At 51.5% G+C, this 24,694-nt stretch overlaps 1 protein-coding gene across 1 annotated transcript in view; it reads left to right on the top strand.

Annotated features, from left to right (window-relative positions):
• Positions 1–16,943: 16,943 nt before the first annotated feature.
• The window catches only part of ADCY1 (adenylate cyclase 1), a 98,002-nt gene continuing 90,251 nt past the window's right edge, over positions 16,944–24,694 (top strand). The window contains exon 1 of the mRNA XM_068973245.1: positions 16,944–17,588. Within this exon, the coding sequence (XP_068829346.1) occupies positions 16,944–17,588 (645 nt within the window). The remainder of the gene's footprint in view (positions 17,589–24,694) is intronic.

Below are 24,694 nucleotides of genomic sequence, written 5' to 3'. Positions count from 1 at the left end.
CACATATAATTTCTGATGATTTAGGTATGGATTTTCCTGAATTTTTGATGTATTTATTTGACCAAAAACTTGTTCATGTTTTTCCATTACATCTTATGGAAAAACTTGAACAAATTTTTTGGCCAATCCAATAGAATATCACATGATATGTAAATAATAATAGCTTGGTTCCTTATGATTTTCCAATGTTTAAAGCTTTTAAATCTTTAGAAACTCTTTAATACCATTTACATTGATTTAATGCTATTTATTATACTTTGCCAGGATCTCAAATAAATAGTGGATATAAATTATGAGAATGGGAGTCTTTGTCTTATTCTTGATTTTTAAAGAAAATGATTCTAAGATTTCATCACAAAGGATAATGTTTTTGAAGATTTTTATTAAGTTAAGAAGTCCACTTCCATTTTTATTCAATTAGACTGATGAAGAATGTGTGAAGGATTTTATCAAATGCTTTTGTGGCATCATTTGAGATGATGGTTTGGTTTCTCCCTTATTAATCTATTAATTTGGAGAATGATATTTATAGATTATTTTTCTAATGCTAACAAGGCCTAGTAGTTCATAAAACAAAGTGGACTGTACCCTCTTTTTCTATTCTCGGGAATTGTCTCTGATTCTGGAGCGATGGATTCCTCAAAAGTTTGGCAGAACTGATCACTAAAATCTCCCAGGCTTACTATTAACTACTGACCCAGTTCTTTTAATGATTATACCACTACTGAAATGTTTCATTTCCTCAAGATGTTATTCATTAGTTATATTTTTTTCAGGATTCAGATTATCAGTTCAGTTCAGTTCAGTTCAGTTCAGTCGCTCAGTCGTGTCCGACTCTTTGCGACCCCATGAATCGCAGCATGCCAGGCCTCCCTGTCCATCACCAACTCCCAGAGTTCACTCATACTCATGTCCATCGAGTCGGTGATGCCATCCAGCCATCTTATCCTTGGTCGTCCCCTTCTCCTCCTGCCCCCAATCCCTCCCAGCATCAGAATCTTTTCCAGTGAGTCAACTGTTTGCATGAAGTGGCCAAAGTACTGGAGTTTCAGCTTTAGCATCATTCCTTCCAAGGAAATCCCAGGGCTGATCTCCTTCAGAATGGACTGGTTGGATCTCCTTGCAGTCCAAGGGACTCTCAAGAGTCTTCTCCAACAGCACAGTTCAAAAGCATCAAACACTCTCAAATATGTTGCCACAAATTTTGTAAATGGCATCATCTTAATTTCTTTAAACTGTAGTTTTGGTAATTAAGTCCTCTTTCATATTTCTAATATTTTCTCTTTTTTTTCTTATGATTTTTATTTATTTATTTTAGTTATTTTTGGCTGCCCTGGGTCTTTGTTGCTGCCCTTGGGCTTTCTTCAGTTGCAGCGAGCAGGGGCTACTCTCCAGTTGCAGCGTGATGAGCTCTCATTGTGGTGGCTTTTCGTGCTGTGAAGCATGGGCTCTAGGCACAAGGGCCTCAGGAGTTGTGGCACATGGCAGTAGTTACTCTGCTGCATGTGGGATCTTCCTGGACCAAGGATTGAGCTGGTGTCCCCTGCAGTGCAAGGCCTACTCCTAACCACTGGACCACCATGAAAGTCCCCCTAATATTTTCTTATACTTTCCCTCCTTTAAAACAATCAACTTCTACAAAGAACTGTCAGTTTTCTTAGTCATTTTAAAGAACTTATTTGGCTTTATTGATTGAAGATTGAATATCTGTTTTCTGTTTAATTTTAGAATTTAACATATTTTCACATGATATTCTATAGTTCTTTATATAGCCTCTTAGGTTGAGTTCTTAGTTTTTTATTTTTAGCCTCTCTTCTTTCTTATTAAAGTCTTTGAGGCTATAAACTTCCCATTAAATACTGTGTCCATTGTATCTCAAAGTTTGGTATGCAGTATCTTTTATTGCTCAGCTTTGAGTACTTTGCATTTTTCTGGTATTATTTCACTTTGAGTCATGAGTTATTTTGACATATAGAAACATTTAGTAATCATTTTATGTTTACACATATTTTACTTTTATTGTGGCTGGATGACTGGTTTGTAAATATCTGAGTCTTTGACTCAGATTTTTGAGATTTACTTTGTGACCTAGTGTTTAACTTTTGTAAATGTTGCATAAGTACCTAGAAGAGTGTATTATTGAATAAATCAAGTTTAATAGTCTTCAAACCTAGTTTACCTTTATTCATTTTTTGTCAGCTTAAATTATTGATAATCGAAAAAGGAGGATTGATATCAACTACTCTGATAATGCTGCTGCTGCAGCTAAGTTGCTTCAGTCGTGTCCGACTCTGTGCGACCCCATAGATGGCAGCCCACCAGGCTTCCCCTGTCCCTGGGATGCTCCAGGAAAAACACTGGAGTGGATTGCCATTTCCTTCTCCAATGCATGAAAATGAAAAGTGAAAGTGAAGTCACTCAGTTGTGTCCGACTCTTAGTGATCCCATGGACTACAGCCTACCAGGTTCCTCCATCCATGGGATTTTCCAGGCAAGACTAGTGGAGTTGGGTGCCATTGCCTTCTCCGACTCTGATAATATACTTGTCAATTTCTATTAGTTCTACCAATTTCCTTTTTTTTGGCCATAACTTGAGGCACATAGGATTTTAGTTCTCCGACCAGGAACTGAACCTGTGCTTCCTGCATTGGACCACTGGGGAAGTCCCAAGCCAATTCTTAATTTATATATTTGGAGTTGACTTTTTTCATGCAAATTCAGAATCATTATAACGTATGGATTGAATATTTATCTCCCTCCCCCAAATTCATATGTTGAAATCCAATCTCTAATGCAGTGGCATTAGAAAGTAGGTCATTTGGGAGGTAATTAGGTCATGAGGGTTGAGCCCCAATGAATGGGATTAGCACCCTTCTAAGAAGAGGTTCCCAGAGAAGGCAATGGCAACTCACTTCAGTACTTTTGCCTGGCAAATCCCATGGATGGAGCAGCCTGGTAGGCTGCAGTCCATGGCGTCGCTAGGAGTCAGACACAACTGAGTGACTTCACTTTCACTTTTCACTTTTATGCACTGGAGAAGGAAATGGCAACCCACTCCAGTGTTCTTGCCTGGAGAATCCCAGGGATGGGGGAGCCTGGTGGGCTGCCATCTATGGGGTTGCACAGAGTTGGACATGACTGAAGCGAGTTAGCAGCAGCAGCAAGAAGAGGTTCCAGGGAGTTCCTTGGTAGCCTCATGGTTAGGACCCTGGGCTTTCACTGCCATGGCTGGAGTTCAATCCCTGGTTGGGAAACTGAGATCCTGCAAGCTGCAAGGCCAATAATAATAATAATAACAGGCCCCACAGAGCTAGTTTGACCTACTCCCACCATCGAAGTAGAAGGGAAGTCAGCTGTTTTGCAACCTGGAAGGCGGTTCTCACCAGAACTTGACTATGCTGGTACCTTGACCTTGGACTTCCAGCTTTCAGAGCCGTGTGGAAACAAATGTCTGCCATCATGGTGTTCTGTGAGAGCAGGCTGAGCTGACCACAACCTGTGTCCTCCTGTGGAGCTATTGTCATTATGTTGTGATCTTCTCTGGCCTCAGGAACATTTTCTGTGTGAAGCTTATCCTGCCTGGTGTTAGCCTCATTAACCAGTTGTCCTTTATTTAGTGTTTCCATTTCTTTCTTTTTTCTTGATTTTTCATCTTTGGGTGTTGTTACCTATTAACTCTTGTAATCAAGAAATTACTTAATTTTTTTTGTATGCCCGATATTTGTCTTTCTACTTCCCACACAGTTCAGATCATTTTTTCTGGGTTCATTTTCTTTTCCTCCTGGAGCACTCTTTTAGAAATTTCATTATTGTCCTTATATTGGTGCAATTTTCTTGATCTTTGATTTTCTGAAGATATATTTCATCCCCATTCAGGAAAGTTTATTCTGCAAATTACACCATTCTCAGTTGAGAGGTATTTTTACTCAGTCCTCAAAAATTGTAATTCTTCTGTTTTGAGAGCTCTTTGTTGCTATCTGAAAAGTCTGTTCTCAGGCCACCTGTTGTCCTTTTGTAAGTAGCAGATCCTTCCCTTCTGGCTGCTTTTAAGACGCTGTTTATTATAGTCTGTTGCTCGTTCATTTCTGTAACTACACCTTTAATTCCTTAGGAAATATATTCATCATTAGTTATACTCTGTATATGATCGTTACACTATCTCAGGTCTTAGAGGGTCTAAATCCGTGGTTGTTTGTTTTCTGTTGACTGTCACATTCAGTAGTTTGTTTTCTTATGTCTTTGATGATCTTTGAGTATGAAATCAGGTTAGCTTCGTCTGAGGAGAATTGGGCACTCAGACCAAGGTGCTTTCTGATGGGTAGCACTTGTGATTCTGTTGGTAGCCAAGGGGCACTTCTGGGTTGAATTTCCTGTAGGTTCCCTTCTTCCTTCCCTCCCTCTTCCCCTTTCTAACTTTCAATATAAAACATTCAAACATAAGGGAAAATGGAAAGAATTTTCTTTGATTGAACCAATTTGATGAAAGTTATAGACAACTGATCTGCCTCCTGAGAAATCTGTATGCAGGTCAAGAAGCAACAGTTAGAACCAGACATGGAATAATAGACTGGTTCCAAATTGGGAAAGGAGTACGTCAAGGCTGTATATTGTCACCTTGCTTATTTAACTTATATTCAGAGTACATCATGTGAAATGCCAGGCTGGATGAAGCACAAGCTGGAATCAAGATTGCTGGGAGAAGTATCAATAACCTCAGATATGCAGATGACACCCTCCTTATGGCAGAAAGCAAAGAGGAGCTAAAGAGCCTCTTGATGAAAGTGAAAGAGGAGAGCGAAAAAGTTGGTTTAAAACTCAACATTCAGAAAACTAAGATCATGGCATCCAGTCCCATCACTTCATAGCAAATAGATGGGAAAATAATGGAAACAGTGAGAGACTTTATTTTCTTGGGCTCCAAAATCACTGCAGATGGTGACTGCAGCCATGAAATTAAAAGATGCTTACTCCTTGTAAGGAAAGTTATAACCAACCTAGACAACATATTAAAAAGCAGAGACATTACTTTGCCAACAAAGGTCTGTCTAGTCAAGGCTATGGTTTTTCCAGTAGTCATGTATGGATGTGAGAGTTGGGCTATAAAGAAAGCTGAGCGCCGAAGAATTGATGCTTTTGAACTGTGGTATTGGAGAAGACTTGAGAGTCCCTTGGACTGCAAGGAGATCCAATCAGTCCATCCTAAGGAAATGAGTCCTGAATATTCATTGGGAAGACTGATGCTGAAGCTGAAACTGCAATACTTTGGCCACCTGATGCAAAGAACCTACTCATTGGAAAAGACCCTGATGCTGGGAAAGATTGAAGGCGAGAGCAGAAGGAGATGACAGAGGATGAGATGGTTGGATGGCATCACTGACTTGATGGACATGAGCTTGAGTAGGCTCTGGGAGTTGGTAATGGACAGAGAAGCCTGACGTACTACAGTCCATGGGGTCTCAAGGAGTCAGACACGACTGAGCAATTGAAATGAACTGAACTGAACTGATAGACATTGTGAAATTTCATCCCTGAATATCTCAGCATCCACATCCTTAGAAACAAGACACTCTAGTTTGTAACTGCAACATAATTATCACTCTTAAGAAAACCAAGTCAGCTGGCCACTTACTAATTCCCTGATATCATCTCAGACCCAGGGTATTTTCACATTTCCCTCACTGTCCTCAAAGGCTAGTTTATGTTTAAAAACTAGGATTCCAAAGATTATCATATTAAGTGAAGTAAGTCAGACAGAGAAAGACAAGTATTATACAATATCGCTTATACATGGAATCTAAAAAATATTATACGTGAACTTATTTACAAAGCAGAAACAGACTCACAGACATAGAAAATGAATTTATGGTTACTAAAAGGGAAAGGTGAGGGAATAAATTAGGGGTATGAGTTTAGCATATACCACTGTATATAAAAGAAATAAATACAGATTTACTGTATAGCACAGGGAGCTATATTCAGTATCATGAAATAGCCTATAATAGAAGTAAATATGAAAAAGAATAGATAGATAAACCTATATATGTGTAACTGAATCAGTCTGTACACCTAAAACAAACACAACATTATAAATCAATGGTAGTTCAATTAAAAAGTAACAACTAGGATTCAATCAAGGTTCATGTATTACTATTGGTTATTATGTCTCGTTTATTCTAGAACAGTCTACCCCCCCTTTTGTTTATATAAAAGTGGTTTTCACCTAACATGTAATTTCTCAAAGAGGAGTCTGGGACTGGCTGAACCTACACCAGTGAACTTCAGCAGGTGCCCAAGGTGACGGCTCCAGGTTGTCCCTTTCTCCTTGCCATTGGGAAGGAAGGAGTGGACGACAGCCTGCCCCCCAGCCCCTGAGCCACTCCTTTCCTCATTCCCACACTCGTGAATCACCCTCCCCGGGGGGCTGACCCTCTCCTCTGTAGGTGAGGTGACTGGCTCCCCCTCCCTACAATCTCTGTCAGGGGATTTGTCAGGGGCTTCCCCCACACCTCCAGAGTGGGCAGATCACCTCATGTTCATAGCAAGGAGGGATCATCCATTACCCTCCTTCTAACAGATGAAAATGTCAAAGTTGAGAGAAGCGAGGCTCATGGAGGTTGGCTCTGGAAGAAGGTCAGTGGTAGCAGCAAACCTGTGGCTATGCAAGGCCACAGCTGAGCTCTGAGTGTTTTTACAAAATGAACCTTGCCCCCTACTCCCATAATTTCCACCAAATTCCAGGTGCAGTGCCTGGGAGCGCCCAGCCTGCCTGCTGTGATCAGGGGTGCAGGCGTGCACAACAGTGTGCTCAGGGCTGAGGCTGCACTCTGCCACACGGGGGACCTGGGCTATACCACTTTGTGCCCCACGAGCCTTGCACAGTGGGCTCTTACACTGTGACATCCTCACCAGCATCCAGGACTGCCCATCCCCCCAGGTGCACTGGCACCTCCTTGGAGTTTGTATTCTTGCAGGACTTCTTAGCATCCTAACTCTCTGTTTCTTCCTGGGAACTTTAATTAATACGTGATAAATACTCCCTACTTGTAACCATCTGTGGGGTGAAGGATGCCCACCTGTAGTGTTCCAGCTCTCTTTTCAAACAACATCTGACCAAGGAAAAAGCGCGTTGACCAGACTTCAGGGCAGCCCAAGGGCTGGTTTGCCATCACTTCTGGCCAGGTCCTGGAGGCAAGTGCATCTTTCCCCTGCAGGCCAAGAACAGGGACTTGGTAACTATGAACTGAAAGCACATATAAACTGGCCTGCTTTCCTCTCACTGATAACAATTTGTCTTGACCTGAAAAAGACATATTATTACAATAATAATGTATATTTTGCTTATGCTTTACAATGGCTGAATTGTAATTTATCTATTCTGACTTATACATTAGTCCTCATAGCAAACCTGTAATGTGTTGGATTTCCAACCTCATGATATTAAATTACATTTTTATGATTATAAAAGGTTTTCATAAAAATTTTATAAGCCATAGAAACATACATACATAGGAGAAAAAACAAACATCCATATTCTCTGGGGACCTGCGGAGGGGAGCTAAGCCCTGAGGGTAGAGGAGAGGGACATGACAATGAGAAAGAAGTGACTGTGTAGGAGGAAGCTAAATAATTGTCTTTTAAGAATATAAAAGTTTCCTAGGGCTGCTGTAAAAAAAATCCAGAAACTGGGTGGTTGCTTTATAGTAGAAATGTATCCTTTCCCGGTGTGGATGCCAGGAGTTCAAAATCAAGGCATTGGCAGGGCTGTGGTTTCTGTGAAACCCGTAGAGGAACCCTGCCTTTCAGCTTCCAGCTGAGGTGGTGGCTGGCCAGCCTTGGCATCCTTGGCTTGTGGCAGCATCATTCCAAGCTCTGCCTCCACCCTCACACGGCCATCTTTTCTTCTCGTTTGTTGTTATTCAGTCGCCAAGTTGTGTCTGACTCTTTGTGACCCTCATGGACTGCAGCACACCAGTCTTCCCTGTCCTTCACTATCTCCTAGAGTTTGCTCAAACTCATGTCCATTGAGTCAGTGATGTCATCCCCTTCTCCTCCCACTTTCAATCATTCCCAGCATCAGGGTCTTTTCCAATGAGTAGGTTCTTCGCATCAGGTGGCCAAAGTATTGGAGTTTCAGCTTCAACATCAGTCCTTCCAATGAACACCCAGGACTGATTTCCTTTAGGATAGACTGGCTGGATCTCCTTGCAGTCCAAGGGACTCTCAAGAGTCTTCTCCAACACCACAGTTCAAAAGCATCAATTCTTCGGCACTCAGCTTTCTTTATAGCCCAACTCTCACATCCATACGTGACTGCTGGAACAACCAAAGCTTTTACTATATGGACCTTTGTCAGCAAAGTGATGCCTCTGCTTTTCAATATGCTGTCTAGGTTTGTCATAGCTTTCCTTCCAAGGAGCAAGGGTCTTGTAATTTGGTGGCTGCAGTCACCATCTGCAGTGACTTAGAGTCCAAGAAAATAAGTGTTTCCACTTGGACACCTAAATGTAGGATGATGGCATCTTGAGACCTTTAATTAATTGCATCTGCAAAGAATGTTATTTCTAAAGTCCCATTCTGAGGATGAGTTCTGGGGGGGGATCCCATTTAGCCTGCTACAGAGATAGAAGTTGATGAGTGTGGGAAGGCAGGGGAGTGTGGAGGGAATTGGTGTGGGGCTCCTTCGATGAAGAGGGAACTGAGCTGGTCCATAAATGGGGGTGTGCTGATGGTGTTTTATCCTACTAGCGACCCAACCTTCCCCAGTTGACATGGTTCCAATGGGCTGCAAAACTGTGGGTTTTCCTGAATCCCTCTTGCCTAGGGAGGAACAGGACCCAGACTCAGGCTGGCTGTTGGAGACCTTAGGCTCCTAGCACAGTAACGGTCCCAGCAGTGAGCACGTGGGGGCCATTGGGCTGCCTCTGCTGGCATGTGGAGGACAGAGATAACCTGGAATGACCCAAGGCACAGGAGGCACCTGCCCTTCCTTGTGTTGTTCCCATTGGTATCAGGAAAACACGATTTGGGTTTCAGGACACATCAGAGATGTGTGTGAACAGACCTGCCACTGTGGTTTCCATTCCTCTTGATCGATCTGGAAGGTTTCTGGCCGATATAGTGGGTGAAACTCTGCAAGGCAGAGGAGAGGTTCAGAGAGGACCTGGCCACACGGGGGATGGCAGGGAACAGTTAAAGAATTACCAGTCTGAACTGGGGGCAACCAGCATGCAGTTGTGTAGGAGAGGGGATGGGCTGGGTACTGGCCTGCCCAGCCTTGCCCAGGGCGGCACTCATGCTACACAGTGCCCCTAAGTGTTCCGTAGTCAAGTTAGCTGAAAGGCAGCGTTCAGCCAAGGTAAGCGGGGCTCCTGTCTGCAGCATCTCTTGAGAGCTTTCAGACACAGCATTTCTTTTCTTAGGGTTTTCCTCAGGACGCGTGTGCTGTAAAAAACACGCTTGGGGGATGCTCTGAGGCAGTAGGAAGCATCTTTTTTTAGAGTATGGAATGGATAAGATGCTTTCTACATTTTAGGGAAAATGTGCCAGCGTCTGAGTGACGGGAGGGAGGGTGGTTCCAGTGGTCTTGGCAAGAGGCAATGAAGACCCGGATGAAGGCAAGCTGCAGCCGGCGAGAGAGGAGATGCATGGGAGGAAGCTATTTCAGGAGTCGGATTCATAGGACTTGGAGGCAGATTGGACATGAGGCGAGGAAGGCAGGCTTGGAGGGAGAGGCTGCCGGGCTCTTTATGGGTATAAGGCGGTGCGTGGAGACTCAGGGAATCCAGAGTGGGTTGGGGTGGGGTCCCACTCGCATTTCCCGTGGGCTGAGCTGAGTGCTGTCAACACTGAGTGTGACTCAGAGCTGCAGCTTTTTAACACAGGGAAGGGTCCGCTTAGCCAGACCCCACGGTGGCGAGGAAGGGGCCAGTGGGCAGCATGGCTCTGCACCAGCCTCCACCCTCTGCAAAATGCAAAACACAGGGCTGGGAGCTCATCATCCAGGTGCCTCGGGCTGCATTTACAGCACTCTAAGTCCCTCCCCTTTACAGGAGATGCAAAATGCATTTAAAAATCCTTCTGGAGTTTTGGTTTTCCTTTTAGTCCCAGATGGCCTTTTCAGCCTCTGGTGCCTATATTTAACCTATTTAATGAGATTTCTTTTCCAGTAATTCCTGAAACTGGTAATCTCTAATTGGGTCAAATTCTCTACCCACAAGCCAGCGATTCTATTTTTAGTGCAAATCCTCAGGCTGAAGCTTCCCTGCCTTTCGGGCGCAGCTGTCAGAGCCGACTCTCCGCCGCACACAGCTTATTTCCCACCCCAGCGCCACCCCCCCACAACCTCCCGGCACGTTTCAGGGTGAGCCTTTACCTCCGCTCCCCTACCCCGCCCCCCCCACCCGACCCCTTGGGGAGGGTTTATACAAATCCATTTAGTGCCGGTCAGCTTAGGTCCCCTGGGTCACTACAAATAACTGTCGGCAGGCGGCTTTGGGGCAGCGCTGAGCGGGCACCTCTTCTGTCGCCTTCTGTCCCCGTGGTGGATGGTCTGCCAGGAGAGCTGGTACTAACAGCATTGTTTCAGGAGCTGTCAGGACCCCAGATGTCACCAGGGAATCCATAGGGAATCCCAGCTTTGTCCTCATCACCCAGGGCCCGCCACTTGGTGTCAGGGTGCATGCCAGGCGCTGCCTCTGGGGTGGGTGGTCCTTGTCTGCACTGACCACCCTGTCCTCACTAACAGCAGAGGTGACCATCAGGACACTGTGTCTCCTCCTTCCTCCTGCTGGACAGAACCACACTCCCGTGAGAACACTTGGCCCCCGGACAGTCACCACCTAGATGGAGAGCTCCCCTCCTTCTCAGAAAACACCAGTGCATACCTGCCCAGAATCTAATTTCTTCTGAAAAAAAAAAAAATGCAATATAGAGAACACAGGAAGGGGATGCACTTGCTTTGGCTCATGGAGGGAGGTGTGTTAGATTAGGGCAGATGGTTTTTCCCTGGAGCACCTGAGTCGGCATGGATGGGGCTAGAATGAATTGCTGTCTGCACCTGAGAGTGGCCACCGTGGCCTACATCCCAGGGTCGGTCAGTGGACCTTTTCATCCTACCTGTGCTGATGTCAACCCTCCCAGAGTCATCTGGGCCCTCCCACCCCGCTCGTGGCTGATGTTTGCTCCCCAAGAGGCCACTTGTCTCACCAAGATGACACAGAGACTTCACAGGAACCCTGGCTCTGGGCAGGAGAGGAGGTCAGCAAGCCCCATGCCCACCACCGCCTACCGCCGCCAAGTCTGGATTAATTGTCTAGGCCCCGCAGTGTGCTCTGGGCATCAAGAACAATAGCCCACCCTTCTGGGTGCACAGATGTGGTTCACAGAGCCCAGTGTAGCCTGACCCCTCTCTCCCATCACAGGGGTCTTCCGAGGACATATCCTGCTTTCCTGGTAGATGATTGCCACAGGTGCGATCACGTATCTATCTGTGTGATTGCTCGGCTGGCACTCGCCTCTCCCACCAGCCCGGAGTCCTGCTCTGCTTGATGCCAAATCCTAAGTGACAAGGGCAATCGGCGAAAGTGCCTGTCACACCAACCTCCTCCCGCCAGCTGGGTCTCCCTGCAGAAGCGGTGGACACTCAGATGTTATCTGATGCCTTTGCCCCTAGGCTGGCCAGAGACGCTAGCGCAGAAGTGAGGATGCTGAGTCCCCCGGGATCTGCGAGCCCACCACCCTGGGGAAGCAAGTGGTAGAGGCACTTTGAAGCTACAGTTAGCCCTCTTCCTGCTGGCACTGCAGGGGACAGTGACGTGTGAAGGGGAGGCTGGTCATCTGCCTACTGTCATCTATCCACTTGTCCAAGGGCAGCCCCTGCTTGGGCTTGAGGACTTCAGGAGGGGAGCACCTCCCCTGGTGGCCTCCCCGGGCCTCCAAGTTGTGATCCTGGGTCAGCCATCTAGGCTTTCAGTCGGGAGAGTAAAGGGGCCTCTTAGTTTCCAGATTAAAAAAACAGTTTTTTTAATTGAGGGATAATTGCTTTATAATATTGGTTTAATTTGTTCCATGCATCAACATGAATTAGCCATAGGTGTACATATGTCCCCTCCCTTTTGTAACTCCCTCCCACCTCCCACCCATTCCCACCCCTCTAGGTTGTTACAGAGCCCCAGTTTGAGTTCCCAGAGTCATATAGCAAATTCCCACCGGCTATCTGTTTTGCCTATGGTAGTGCAGACGCCTCCATGCTACTCTCTCCATTCATCTCACCCTCTCCTTTCTTCCCCATGCCCTTGTCCACAAGACGATTTTCTATGCCTGCATCTCCATTGCTGCCCTGCAAATAGGTTCATCAGTACCATCTTTCTAGATTTCAAATGTATGCGTTAGTATACGATATTTGTTCTCTTTCTGACTTACTTCACTTTGTATAATAGGCTTTAGGTTCATTCCCCTCACTAGAACTGACTCAAGTGTTCAGATTAAGATAGTTGGGGTTGGAGTTTGCCTGCCCCCCTTTGACTGGAGGGTTCCTGAACAGATCCCCTGAACTTTTCTAATCACTGTCCACAAATCATGTCTGTGGGCCTCTCAAGCCCCAGACAAGAAGTCCACCGGAGTGATCTGAGGCAGGCCTGGGAAGGGTGCCTGGCCCGGCTGTCAGCAATGTGCATCCCAGTGTCCCTGGAGGCTGAGCATCCCCAAGCCACCTCGCTGCAGGGCTATTCCACTTTAACGGCTCTCTTTTGAACCTGTCATGTGGGTCATTTGATTAAGAAGCAATGGCTCTGACAAAATTAACTTTGTGGAATGTAGTTTCCTGTTGAACTTTCCTATCTCCATCCCAACCAACTTGCATTTCCACAGTGGCTCAGAATCTGTCCACTAGAGGTAGGTCTCTTCCCCACAGACCCACAGGCAGACCTTTGTTCCAAATACAGAGTGGTGGCGTGTGGAATAAGAAACACTTGTCTGCAAGCTAAGTCTCGGCCAAAGTCTGAGGAAGTCCATGGGCTGGCTTAGAGCCACTACCCTGGTATCATGGTCTCTGTTCAGAACGCCTGAAACTTATACATTGACCTCAAAGCGTTTGAATGGCCTTTGCCCCATTCCTGTATGCAGGGATCACTGGCCCATGAGGGGCAAAACCTATTTATTTTGTGCTGATGAAGTAAGTGCAGCTTCTGTGGGCATTTGTGCCTCTCTTCCTACCATAACCCTGTGGGCCAGGGGTTGTTACCTACTCCATCTAAGGAGGACACGAGGCACAGAGAGGCTGAGTAACCAGCCCAAAGTCACACAGCTGAGAAGGGTGGTGCTGGGACATCTGCCCAGCTATGTGACTCAGGGTCCACCATCCCTGTGGTGTCTGTGATGCTGAATCTGGCTTCAGGCTGGGTCCACCCTGAATCAACTCACTCATGATCTGAAACTGGATTAGTTTCTGCGAAGTTCAGGGCCATTGGCAGTTGTGATGCTCAAATGCAAACATACACAGGAGATTTGTAAATAATCAAAAATCAGAGGGAGGCCCGGTGGCGTTACTGGTGCAAGAAACACTGCCTGTCTGCCCCAAGAGATGCGCCAGCTCTCCTTAGGAAAGTGGGGAGAGGACTGTGAGCAGCCCACCACAGGGGAGAGGAAAAATTTTGTTTGGTGACAAGAAGGTAACCGAATGTCTGTCCTCCCAGGCCAGCAGGACTCAATGTGGGCCACGATGGTGCCCTCTATCTGCTCACCTCTGCTGGGGAGGACGTGCTCCCCAGAACAAAATTTCCCCTGGTGATCTTTGCAACCCCTTTGCTATCTGTCAATATTTACTCTCTGTAACATGGAACATTACCCAAGATAAACCATATGCTAGAGGTATTAGTCTGCTAGGGCCCCTGTAATAAAGCATTGCACCCTGGAGGCTTAAACAACAGAAAAGAGATTTGCAAACAATTCTCTCACAGAAGTGGGAGGCCTGAAGTCCAAGATCAAGGTCAGTGGGGAGGGCCATGCTTCCTCTGAAGACCCTGGGGGGAGGATCCATTCCCGGGCCTCTCTCCTGACTTCAGGTGCTGCCTTGGCTTGTGGCGGCATCACTCCAATCTTCACGCGCTGTTCTCTGCTTGTGAATCTGTCTCCAAATGCCCCCTTGTATAAGGACACCGGTCATATCAGGTTAGGACTCACCCTACTCCAGAATGGCCTCAACTTAATTGCATCTGTAATAACCTCATTTCCAAATAAAGTCATGTTCAGAGGTACTGCAGGTTAGGACTTCAGAGTATAAATTTGAGGCGGACACATTTCAAGCCATGACACCCAACGAGAGTACTGGATGTGTGCATTTGACTCTTGGATAATTTCTCCGATAGCCCTGGGTGCAAATTGCCCATGTGAGGTCTTCTCCTTTCCTTCCAGCCAATGGGATGAGACAAGAGGAACCTATGAGCAGTGCATGTCTGTACTGTGATGGTAACAATCTCTCCCATCAGCTGGAGTTAGGGAGCCATTGCCCCCATAGCTCCCATGAAGCTCTGGTGCATCCCCATCTCTGGCCCTGCAGGAGCATCTCCAGGCCTCTGCTTCCTGGTCAACAAGACAAGGGTGATAAACCTTTTCACCAGGATGCCATGAGGCACAAAGGACTTGATAGACGTGACAATGACCTGTGAACCATGCCCCGTGGCCCTGGATGCTTTGTCAGGAGGAGCAGTGTGCTGTGTCAGGAGATGCTTTGTGTGTAGCAGCAAACAAAAGGCATGGTGCCGTGGCTGACTCTCTTCCCATCAACCCTGTAATACACAGGCTCTGTAGAAAAACAGTTCATCTTGCCCGTTAAAGTTGCTGGGTGAGGAAGAGTGTGTTACTGATTTGTGAACTTTGTACCCAGATCACTTTATCATACTTCTTGCATTCTTAAGTAGTTTGATACATTTTTGGATATTATTCAGCTTTCTTTTCACAAAGTAATTAAGATATAGAAATATACCGCATCATTTAACAAGAGAATCTACTCTTGACACTCAATACTTAAAAAGAAAAGTCTTGCAGACTTTACTACCTTTTGGGGACGGGCAGAAAACCAGATGATGGAAGATGGGCACTTTGCTAAGTGAGGGGGAGGCAGGAGATCTTCCTGGTTCAGTTGCTGCCCTCCCAGAGCTCCCAGATCCACTGGGGTTGGAGACAAATGAACTGATGACCAAACAGAGTGGAGGGTACTAGGGAGAGTAGAAACCAGGATGAGGAAGCAATTGGCTGGGGCAGGGGGAGTCAGGAAGGCTTCACAGAGGAGGTGTCCTGTGTGGGGAGGCCATTTCAGGAGGAGGGACCAGATGGCCACCCCAAATTTGCTGATATGAACAGCTACAGCTGGGAAACAAGGGGTGGAGGTGTTCCTGGCCTAGGCAGAGACTGTGAGGTGCTGTGTTTACAACTATCACAGCTGATACCAGGTTACTTTGGACCTTTTATAAAAATGGCAAGTTCACCTGGCTCAACTAATACTGATTCCAGAAAGATGTGACATACACCTCAAATTTAATTCTTGTGTCCATATAACAGTATATGGTGCAGGGGTTCTCAGCCCTAGAGCCCCTCTAAAACAGACCCATGCCTGAGCCACAGCAGTTTAACCTGTTTGTCTAGAACTGGGCTCAGGGAGGACCCCTTGCAGGGGGCTAGCCTCCTGGTCTCTGTGACTCCCTGGGATCTCCGGTTCCCAGTCCACCCACGTGGTGGTCCACTCATATGAGAAGCAGCAGGGGCTGATGGAGCAGACACTGATTCTGCTGGGAGTCCTGATACCTCTCCACATCTCCTGGAGTCAGCTGCTTACTCTGAGATCCTTGTGTGCTAAGAAGGACAGAAGCACGGACCCCCAGGGGCTACTGTGAGCATAATGCAGGCTAAGGCTGGCACAAAGCCGTTTCCTTTAGAGTGAGTGTAAGCAGTGGGTGCCACACACGTGCCATGGCAACAGTCCCCACATTTGTCCTGCTGAAGAAAACATCTCATCACTCCGGTTTCCAGCTTCCACTTAGGGCAAACTGCAGCTTCCCCTTTCCTTTCCCTCTCCCACTCCATCCCTGCATCAAGAGCCCCTCACCAGCTTCCCTAGACTCTATTGCTGTGACTCTAACCTGGCTCCTCCAGCACTCAGGTGGCACTGGCCACGCTACGTGCAGGCCGAACTTCGACTGGGTTTCTGCTTATCGGATCTCACCACCTGGTCACTGCTTCCACCCCTGCACCCGCTGACAGGGGTGGTAGGAACCAGGACAGGACTTGCCCACAGCCTGCCGTGTGGCGGGCTCTGGGTGTAGAGAGGCTGGGAGGAGGGAGATGCCGCGGGCCACCACCTTCCTCCCTGCCCCCGGGGTCCTAGGGCATCCCCTCACCTCTCAGGACTCTGCCTGGGTATGGGTCTGTGGTCAAGCATGGGCTCCCTTTTGGGCTCCTCTAGAATAGAGTCACCCGCTTTTATTGGGGGGGTTACATTAGACAAGGTAAGCTGCCCCCCTCGGGGGGAACGGTGCAGAATTCCAGCACTTTTAACGCCCCAAGAGACAGCATAGTGCGAGGCGTTGCGCACCAGTGGGGAAACTGAGGCCGGGAGGGGTAGGCTGGGCGCCCAAGGTCAAGCGACTCCTCGGGCGGCGGGGTGTACAGATTGTGGAGTTGGGGTGCGGGCCTCGCGCACGCGCGTGGGCCTCGCGCGCCCAGGCCCGCGGCTCCGAGCTCGGCTGTCGCAGCGCGGTCGCGGGAGGACCGCGGCCGGGGCGCGGGCGGCGCCAGTGCGCAGGCGCGGCGGGCGGGAGGGGACGCGCTCGGGGCGCGCGCGCGGGGCAGCCGGCGCCCCAACTCGGCCCGCCGCGCCCCGGCGCCTCGCCGCCCGCCCGCCCGCCCGGCGCCCCGGCCGGCGAGGGGCGCGCCCGCTGCATGGCGCTGGGATGGCGGGGGCGCCGCGCGGCCGAGGCGGCGGCGGAGGCGGAGGCGGCGCCGGCGAGTCTGGGGGCGCCGAGCGGGCGGCGGGGCCGGGCGGCCGGCGCGGGCTGCGGGCGTGCGATGAGGAGTTCGCGTGCCCCGAGCTGGAGGCGCTGTTCCGCGGCTACACGCTGCGGCTGGAGCAGGCGGCGACGCTGAAGGCGCTGGCCGTGCTCAGCCTGCTGGCGGGCGCGCTGGCCCTGGCCGAGCTGCTGGGCGCGCCGGGGCCCGCGCCCGGCCTGGCCAAGGGCTCGCACCCCGTGCACTGCGTGCTCTTCCTGGCGCTGCTCGTGGTCACCAACGTCCGCTCGCTGCAGGCGCCGCAGCTGCAGCAGGTCGGCCGGCTCGCGCTGCTCCTCAGCCTCACCTTCGCTCTGCTGTGCTGTCCCTTCGCGCTCGGCGGCCCCGCCGGTGCCCACGCCGGGGCGGCAGCGGCGCCGGCGACAGCCGATCAGGGAGTCTGGCAGCTCCTTTTGGTCACCTTCGTGTCCTATGCCCTGCTGCCCGTGCGCAGTCTGCTGGCCATCGGCTTCGGGCTCGTGGTGGCCGCCTCGCACTTGCTGGTCACAGCTACGTTGGTCCCCGCCAAGCGCCCACGTCTCTGGAGAACGGTAAGTGTCGCCGCGCGCCCTCGATCCGGTCTGGGACACACCTGCTCTCGGGAGGGACTGGGAACTCGGGGAGAAGGGTGCGAATCTACCGACTGGGCAGGTGGAGAGACTGAGGCCCCGAATTGGAAGGGGGACGTTCAAGGTCACTCAGGGAATTGGGACACATTGAGGGCTGGCACCCTGGGGCCGGACTCTTCCCCGAGTTACAGTCCACAAGCGCTCCTGGATGTGGAGCGTGGAGACCCGAAACTAGCGGGCGTGGAGAGGGCAAGGATTGGCCCAAGGTCATACAGCTGGTGAGCGGCCGCTGAGGCCAGAGCTCTGGTCCGACGCTGTCTGGCTGCAGCCATCCCCACAGGATGGACAAAAAATAGGTATGAGGAGCCGGCCTGGCAAGCAGGATTGCTGCGGGCTTTGCGCTCAGCCCGGGGCTCCTCTCGCTTGCGCCTGGAGCGCGGAACGCGTGCTAGGCTCGCAGAGTCCCCCTCCCAACCCTGCCGTCATGGGGGATGTGGGAAGCGGGTAAGGACTTTGGCCCCCTCCAGCCACCCTGGCTCCCGTTTGTGGATCCGTTTGGGGTCCTGAAGGACAGGGTTTGCCAAGGTCGCACAGGGCTCTCTCTGGTCCCTCTCGACCTGCTCTGCCTCAGCCGGGATCCAGGCTCGCAGCGCCTGAACTTTGTCACTCTTTTCCCCCACAGGCAAGATCGTGGTGAGGACCCCATATTGACTGCTTCCTAGGGGCTCCTCCCCAGCCCAAGGACCCCAGAGGTCTTAGGCAGGTGTCTTTCAGCCTGGTGCTTTTCCGTGCAGCCCAGCCCACCCCACCTAGTCTTGGGGGGCCCAAAGGGAGGGTTTTGTTTCTCCCTCTGGCTTTATTTTGGCGGGAGCTTGGTGGGAATCTGATGGGTTGGGGGAGCCCATCTAAAGAGAAAAAGGGGGATGTGAGGAGACAGGGGTGAGGAAGGGCAGCTGGACAGAGCTGGCTTCGGGAAGAACAACTGGGGGTGGGGGAAGTGATGAGAGTCAGCTGGTTCCAGGGCCCCACCAAGGCCCCTCTACACAGGGACCAAAGGAGGTGCCCCCAGACGGTGATGCCCGGAATGCACAGGGTCAGAGGGGCCATGGGACACCCAGGAGTGACACACATTTCAGGGCCCAGAGAGGCCAGTGTGTGGTAGGGGCTGGGGAGGCGGGGGGAGGAGGAGGGAGTATGTGGAAGGGAGCGGGCTGAGAGGGGCTGGTGGGGTGGGGCAACTGAGGAGGAGAAATAGAGGAGAAGGCCAGAGACTGAGAGGAGGCTGAGATAAAGGCAGAAAAACAGGGAAAAGGGCCAGGGGGCTGACTGCCCCCAGGGAGGGGAAGGAAGGAGTGGAGAGGGGAGGGCTCCATTCTCCAGCTGGCCTCCTGCCTTGCATCTTAGGCTTTGAGTGGGGCTTGTTTGACCTTCTCAGGGGGCACTCCTGTATCTTTCCCCCCACAACCCTACTATGTGTTGTGTTTGCTCCCCTCCTCCTCCCAGCAAGGACCACCTCTCTATCCTGACAGGGGCGGTGGCTCAGTGGCCAGGTCAGCTTCAGGTGAGAGGGGCCCTAAGCTACCTGGACAGGCCCCTGCTGAGTTCTGGTGCCCCCAGGGGTTCAGGCAACCGCTTCAATGAAAGGCTGTACTATTGTCTCCTTTTATAATCACCAATGTTCTAGGTAGCCTGTTGGCATTCCTTTTAGAGAATTAAAAGATTAAGGGATGGAGGGGGAGGCAGGGAGAATCTGTAAAGGTGCCCCAGGCATTCAGAACTCTACCCTTCCCCCAGGATAAGATGAGCTCCTGTATTTTAGGGAGGAAGGGAGCCCATCCTGGACTTAGGTGAATTCTTAGGGAGCAGACACCTGGATTTCAGTTGGCTAATGGCTGTGACTCCATGGGCTAAGCAGACCCTTCCCTCACTGAGCCTCAGTTTCCTATCCTGTCTTACGGGGCATCACAGCTCACCTTAAGGGCTGAAAAAAGTTCACATTGGAAAAACACATATTCAGAATCTTGTGCCACTTCTGAATTGCTGTGGCTTCTTTAGAATGTTGGTATTCAAGTCCACCAGTCTGTACAGGTGATGGTGATATTGACGGACAGATGGAGATGGATGCAGAGAAACATGCGGTGATCGGACCACATGGTGTCCCAGGGATTCTCCCTTCCAATGAGAAAATTCTGGGAGTCTGTGAAATCTGTCCTTAGTGAGCTCTGCAACTTGGTGCTTGAGACTGGTGGAGAAGATGGCACCCACATTTGCGAAGCGTGTTGGTTGCTAGTCATGCTTACGCCTCCCTGCCCTCCTGCAGTGCACTCACCTGCTGGCAGTGCCACTCCCACAGGACAGAACCCAGGACAGGCAGGAGGCCTGCAGGACACAGGGCAGAGGCCGAAAGGAGGCAGAAGGGCTGGATGGATGAGCCAGTCTGTGCCGGGGTGCCGTCTTTGCTGCAGATACGCAGCGTGTCATATGCTTGCTGGAGAAAGCCTGTGCTGGGGCCTGAGACCTGGGTTAAAGTGTGGGCTCCTCTGGCCCTCCATAGAGGGGTTCCAGGGGTTTCCTGCAGCAGTCCTGGGCTGCCCTGGTGTGCTTTGGGGCTCTGTAGGGCTCAGGCTAGCCCAGATGCTGGGAGGCAGAGGAGAACACGCAGAAAGCCAGACTGCTGAAATTTGGGGGGCTGGTGCTCCTCCCTTTCCCAGGAAGGTGTGCCTGCTACTGCTTCCCACTGGGGCAGAAAGAGTTTAAGGGAAATGGCCTTACTCCCCTCTGGCCCAGGACCAAGGCTGGGCCCCATAAATATAGACCGAACAGAGTCCCTTCTGTGTCCCTTGCTTTCAAGGCCCAGTGGTTGTACCTCAGCACAATTACTTTTATTTAACTGGGTGACATGTCAGAACTGAAGGCATCCCATGCAAGAACACCAGAGGCCTGCTCAGAGTCAGCAGTGGTGGGCAGGCTGCAGAGTCCTGGGCTTTTGAGGGTGGGGGAAGGAGGGAAGCTGGCAACGCCAGATTTGTCCCCTGCTGACTTACATACTGGAGGTGGCTGTGCTCAGGTACAGGGCGGAGAAGTAGAGTCAAGGGAGTGCCTGTGAAGGTCACTGCCGAAGGTCATTGCCGTGGTGGGGGAGGATGGGTGTCTCTGGAAAAGGGTGGCTGGCTCATGGTGCCTGCCCTGCCCCCCAGGTGCCTTGGCTATGGCAGGTGCAGGAGGCAGAGCCCCAGCTTCCTCCTTGTGCTGCCCCTCTGCTCACAGTTCCCAGAGACGTGCGTCTCAGCCAGGTGGGGCAGGGCTGCTGTGTTTTTCAGAAGGGGAACAGTGAGGGTCCACTGCAGGGTGCAATTTGCAGGAAAGGAAAGGAAATATGTTTACTGCCTGAACCAGGAATGGTAACAGAAATCATGGCTGTCCTGGGGAAGTGGGAGCTGGCCAGATTTCCATCCCCAGCCCACCCTCTCCACCCCCCACCTTGTAGTGTGGCCTGAGCTCTTGAGGAGTCGGAGTGCTGGCAGGTGGAGCCACATGACTGCTCTCAGAACCTCCGTGCGTGCTGGCGGTGCTGGCGGTGCTGGTTGCCACACGGGCTTTGGCAACCCATGCCTCTTGCCCCTGTGTCTCCTACTCCTCCTCCAAGGCAGGCCTCTGGGGGATCTGTCAGGACCTGTGTCCCTCCCTCAGCCTAGCCCCTCCTCAGGTGCCCGCCACCCCAGTTGTCCTCTGCCCCACTGGCTGGCCCTCTTCCCCTCTTTGTTTAGTTACTAAGTTGTGTCTGACTCTTTGCGACCCCATGGACTGTAGCCCACCAGGCTCCTCTGTCCATGGGATTTTCCAGGCAAGAATACTGGAGTGGGTTGCCATTTTCTTCTCCAGGGGATCTTCCCAATGCAAGGATTGAACTCATGTCTCCTGCATTGGCAGGTGGATTCTTTACCACTGAGCCACCAGGGAATCCCTGCTTCCCTCTGGTCCCCTGCAGACTCTTTGCACTCCCTGCACTGGACCCTCTCCTGACCGCCTGTGCAGCCCTGCCGCACAGCTGGCCCCTCAGCCGAGCATTGCCCCTTCTCCTCTGGCTGGACTCTTTCCCACGTGGGGCCCCTCTTCCTGCTCCCCTAACCAGCCTTCTGACCATCGCCACCAATACCTCCCTCTCCCCCCACCCCTACCCTGACTGGATTCTGTCACCTGTTTGTTCACCTGCCTTGGCTGAGCCGAGTAGGGAGGGAGGAGGCGGCTCCCCTGGCACAGGCTTGTCCTGGGCTGGACACTCCTCCCCCAGGCCTCCGGCTGCTGGGCAGGGCAGAGCACTGGCTTCCCATCCCCTGCATCTTTCAGCCTAGGCAGTTTCCAGTGTCTCTTCTAGGCCTGCAGGTTCATGTCCGTGGGCATCCAATCGGAAACTCCTGAGTCCTTGCTTGGAACCTGGGCTCCCAGCCCTCTTGTCTGATGGGCGGTTCCCTCCCTAAACCTGGTCTGTTTCCATCACAGCTGTGTCATCCTCTCGCTCGGCAGCCAGCTCCCACAGTAAGAAGTACCTAGAGTTGCCGACACCAGGGCAGCAGGAACTAGGGAGGTGGGGCCCGGGTGGGGAGACCATCCTGCATCAGAGTGAGGGTTCCCACCTGCTCCCCCTCCGGGCAGTCCTGGGGGTCCCAGGCTTTCCTCTGCTGCCATGGATCCCCAGACTGTCCATGTGCTGGAGTCTGGCCCCCTGGGTGGACTCAGTGGAGGGGCTGGGGACCACTGGAGCAGACACAGCTGTGAAGCCTCTGCAGCTTCTCGGGCTGTGGCACCTTCTCTAAGTGGTTCTGGGTCCACACTTGGGTGCCAGATGCTGAGCCAGGGGACAGGACCGCCTGCCCTCTAGGAAGTTGGTCTTTGGGGACCCTGATCAACCACTGGAACTGCAATCTGTGCTGGGGGGAGTGTGTGTGACCTTTGGAGAAGAATAAAGGGGACAAGGCAGAGGGAGGGCTCAGGCCTGCCTCCTGGGGACAGAATACTCCAAGGTCCTGGACAGATGAGGCCAAGAGGCTGCTGGGTTCTGGGGCTGCAGGCAGCTGGCTGAGGGAACGAGCTGGTCACCATGGGGCCAGCGAGGTGGGTGTGGAGGAAAGGGCAGGTGTGGGGGAAGCCCTGGTGTTTGGGCCACACAGAATGTTTTCAGGCCTTCCTTCAGCGGGTCCTGTGGGAAACGTCCCCACCCACTGCCCTTTCCATGAGCTCCCTCCCAGTGGTTCTGGGTTGCTGCCCTTCTCTCCTCATGTCTGTGATGTCCAGAGGGCCAGGTTGATGGGCCAACTGCTCTGTGTTGCAAACTTGAAGCCCAGAAATGTTCTTGGGCCATTTCCTGACTCAGATGGTGGTGGGTGGGCTTACAGAGTGGGTGGGGTGGGAACTCCCTGCACCCAGGGGCTCCACTCCAAGCTGTGTAGCTGAGGGCAGGGCCCTTACCCTGTGCATCCCTTTCCTCCGAGGTCATGCCTGTGGTTGTGTAGGTACAGGTGGCCCCCGGGGACTGTGCCATCCCCACAGCGTGGGGCTGGCACTCAGTGAGGAGGAAGCCATCTCCTGTCATGCACTCATACACGAGCACTCACACACACACAGACACACACCCTTGCACACTCACACAGGAATGCATGCACCCACATGCAGACTCACATACAGGCACACGCTCACACACTGCACTGATTATTTTTCCCATTTCCTGGGTAGATGTGTTTTCCCCAAGGAAAATGGGGTCTGGGGCCCTCCAGCCCCGTGACCTCAGAGGCCAGACCTTGGAGTGAGACCAGGCCCCAGGCTGCACCCAGATGGGGAGGCTGGGTGAGGGAGGCCATGCATGTAGGCCTGAGAGCCATGGGGTGACAAGGACCAGGATCCCCAACTGTCTGGGCCCCTCTCCCCTCTGTCTGCTCTGTGAGTCTCGGCAGGGCAGGTTGGGCTTCCTTGTGCACACATCCGTGTGTGGGGCGTGGCATGAGAATGACACTCACTGCCTTCACTGCCCCAGTGCAGGCTGCCCCTCACTGCTGCGTCTGTGTCCCTCCTGTCCTCGTCCTCCCTAGGTCCTGCTTTTTCCCCTGCATCTCCCGACCCTGCCTTCCTGGATTGGAGGGTGGCGGGATCTGCTTTGATACCCGAGCTGCCGGTGTTCACTTTGCCTCCAGCTGAGGGAGAGCTTCTTGACTCCTGGGTCTCTGGGTGGGGCTGTGCAGGGCATGGACGCAGCTCTGGGGGTGGGGCTTGTGTGTGTACATGTGTGCATGAATGTGGGCACAAGTGAGTGCACATGTGTAATGTGTGTGGATCTGTGTGGGCATGTAGTTGCCTGTGTGTACACCTGTGCATGCGTCTTCCCTTACAGGAATGTGAGTGTGTTCATGTGTGCGTGTGCATGTATTGATAGCATCCAGAGGCCCAAGTCCCACCCCAGACCTACAGAGTCTGGGTCCCTGGGTTTGAGGCCACCCACTGTTCTTCCAGAATCGAGCACCCACCTTGTGCCAGGCTTGGTGTAGGGTGTGTGGTCTGAGGGCCCACAGTCCGTGCACAGGGATGGAGAGCAGGGCCATTGTGTGTGTAGGTCTGGAGTCAGGGATACTTGCTGAAATGGGCAGTGTAGCTAAGAGGGGGCAGGCCAGGGGTCGTGGTCCATAGTGATCCTGTGGGCAGTGGGGCTGCTACAGGCCCAGACTAGGGTGTCCTGCTATTCTCCTGAGGGGTGCCCAGGTGAGGGGTGCCCAGGTGAGATGTCCAAGTGAGGGATCCAGGATGCCCACTGAGGGACTAGAGTGTAGGGGAACAGGTCGCCTGCCCCGATGAGTAACCTGGGTGCAAGGGGATAGGATGCCAGTTAGGGACCCTGGGGATGGAACTCCCACCCATGATCCCTCAGGAGCTCTGGACAGCTGGGTGCCCCCTCTTGCCATCCACGCTCTCAGAGGGGAAGTCCTCCCCAGCGCCAAATTCCCAATCTGAGGGCGGCTTTGTGTTATGACTCTGAAGTGCAGAGTAGCTCTACCAGAGCTCAGCTTTCCCTGTGCTGAAGTAGACCCTGACCTTTGGGAGCA

This window comes from Capricornis sumatraensis, chromosome 5 (assembly GCF_032405125.1).
Source record: "Capricornis sumatraensis isolate serow.1 chromosome 5, serow.2, whole genome shotgun sequence".
Lineage (NCBI taxonomy): Eukaryota > Metazoa > Chordata > Mammalia > Artiodactyla > Bovidae > Capricornis > Capricornis sumatraensis.
Note: the sequence above shows the minus strand (reverse complement) of the source record. Positions and strands in the feature narration are given on the sequence as shown.